This window comes from Gossypium hirsutum, chromosome A03 (assembly GCF_007990345.1).
Source record: "Gossypium hirsutum isolate 1008001.06 chromosome A03, Gossypium_hirsutum_v2.1, whole genome shotgun sequence".
NCBI classification, from domain to species: domain Eukaryota; kingdom Viridiplantae; phylum Streptophyta; class Magnoliopsida; order Malvales; family Malvaceae; genus Gossypium; species Gossypium hirsutum.
In genome coordinates this window covers 17968446-17970478 of record NC_053426.1, presented here as the reverse complement: position 1 = coordinate 17970478, position 2033 = coordinate 17968446, and the positions used below count along the sequence as shown (strand labels likewise).

Below are 2033 nucleotides of genomic sequence, written 5' to 3'. Positions count from 1 at the left end.
CAATTCTTTTACTCACTATCTTTATTTTTCAGGTCTAATTGTATCTTTAATTACAACTCGTAATATAACTAACCAACAAGTCAATACTAAAATGTAATATTCTTTTATATAAAATATACAATTCCCCTCCACAAATTTATAAAAAAAAAAAAAAGAAAAGGCAGAAGTCGATATATAATTCACATTTATTATCAAAATAACTTCAAATCGATTTTCTTTTTATACTATTTTATATATTTAATATTTAATGTATTGATAGTGTATAATTTTATATATAAATAAACATTTAATAAATTATATAAAGAAACGAAATTTAAATGAAGTTAACTAAATTTATTTTTAAAATTTTAGATGATATATCATATTCATTAATAATGTATATATATTATTTGGGCATCAAACCTAAATCTAATATATATATATAAGTTTTTCGCTAACAACTTATTGAACTATTAGCGAAAGTGTTTATGAGGTGATATGAGAACTTAAGTTGAATCCCTAAAACTTTATCTTAATCCAATTATAAAAAAAAAAAACCTCCATCGTTGAAATTTCATTAAAAAAAACAATAAATGAAATATTTATTCTCTATAAATACCTTATGTTCATAGTGAATGAGATCAGCTTGATGGCTGCCCCTGGAACCTGTGAGCAACCATCGCTCAGTAATAAGAAAATGGCCATTCATGTGGCTAATGACATTGAGAGAAGTGACATAACCCAAGGAACTATGAATGACGATGATGAGTTTGATTGTTCTCAAAGGGCGCAGTTGCTTCGAGCTGTGGTGCTTGGAGCCAATGATGGGCTGGTTTCGATTGCATCACTAATGATGGGCGTTGGAGCTGTTAAAGATGACACCAAAGCCATGGTTCTCACTGGTATTGCAGGCTTGGTTGCTGGAGCTTGTAGCATGGCGATTGGTGAATTTGTCTCGGTCTACACTCAGAAGGACGTCGAGTTAGCCCAGAGAACGAGAAGGGTGCGAAAAAATGCAGGCCATGAGGAAGAGACAACCAATCAGAGGTTGAAGTTGCCTAATCCACTACAAGCTGCTATCGCATCGGCCTTTGCTTTCACGATTGGTGGGGTGGTGCCACTGCTAGCAGCCGCATTCATAAGGCGGCAACATACGTTGAGGCTGGCGGTGGTTGCAGCGGCCGCCAGCTTGGCGTTGGTGGTTTTGGGTGGCGTTGGTGCTGTACTCGGGAGGACTCCGATGGTGAAGTCTAGTGTCAGAGTGCTAATTGGAGGATGGATGGCAATGGCTATAACTTTTGGCCTAACCAAGCTGATCGGTACTACGGGACTGTGATAAATACGTAAAATTATAGTTTTCCAACTCGTATTATAAGTTAAAATTTATATGAAATAATAAGTATCTCTCCTACCTTAATCAATAATTGAAGAGTCAATTTTTACTTTAATTTAATTAATAATTGAAGAGTCAATTTTCACTTTGATTATAGAGAAATCCTTTACCCCTTGAAAAATATATAAAATGTGTAGGAGCTTATTTGAGTAGAGATATCAAATATTAAATAAATAAAAAATATCAAATATCAAATAAACATTAAATTTATAGTAACTATTTGACAGGTTTCCTTGGGTCATTTGTGTTGGAAAAGGCTGATAGAGCCTTCACTAATATGGTCTGGATGCAGTTGTTTCCGATCTCTAAATTGATTAATTTGGTTGTTGCCACATCAGATCATAACCTAATCAAGTTTATTACACATACTGTTGTTTATAATATTTATAAAGTATTTTCAAATGAAATGTATATTATTAAAGTTTTATGTTATTTATAACATATATATATATGCAACAATCAATATATACATATGATAATGGAAAAGAAAGAAAGAATATGGTATTAAATTAAATAAAGATGTTTATATTTTAGTCAACTTAATTATTCATATTTTTTTAAAAGGAAAAATTATGTCTTTTCAAAGCAAAATAAAGTTTTTTTTATAAGGTAAGCAAAATTTTATTCGAATCGAAAAACTTGACAAAAAATTTAAATTTTG

General features: G+C 31.3%; 1 protein-coding gene across 1 annotated transcript; it reads left to right on the top strand.

Moving 5' to 3' along the window:
- The first annotated feature begins 676 nt into the window (after positions 1-676).
- LOC107888021 (vacuolar iron transporter homolog 4) lies at positions 677-1355 on the top strand. The gene has a single exon (XM_016812205.2). It carries the CDS (start codon positions 677-679, stop codon positions 1313-1315), a length of 639 nt encoding a protein of 212 aa, XP_016667694.1. The 3' UTR covers positions 1316-1355.
- Positions 1356-2033: the final 678 nt, after the last annotated feature.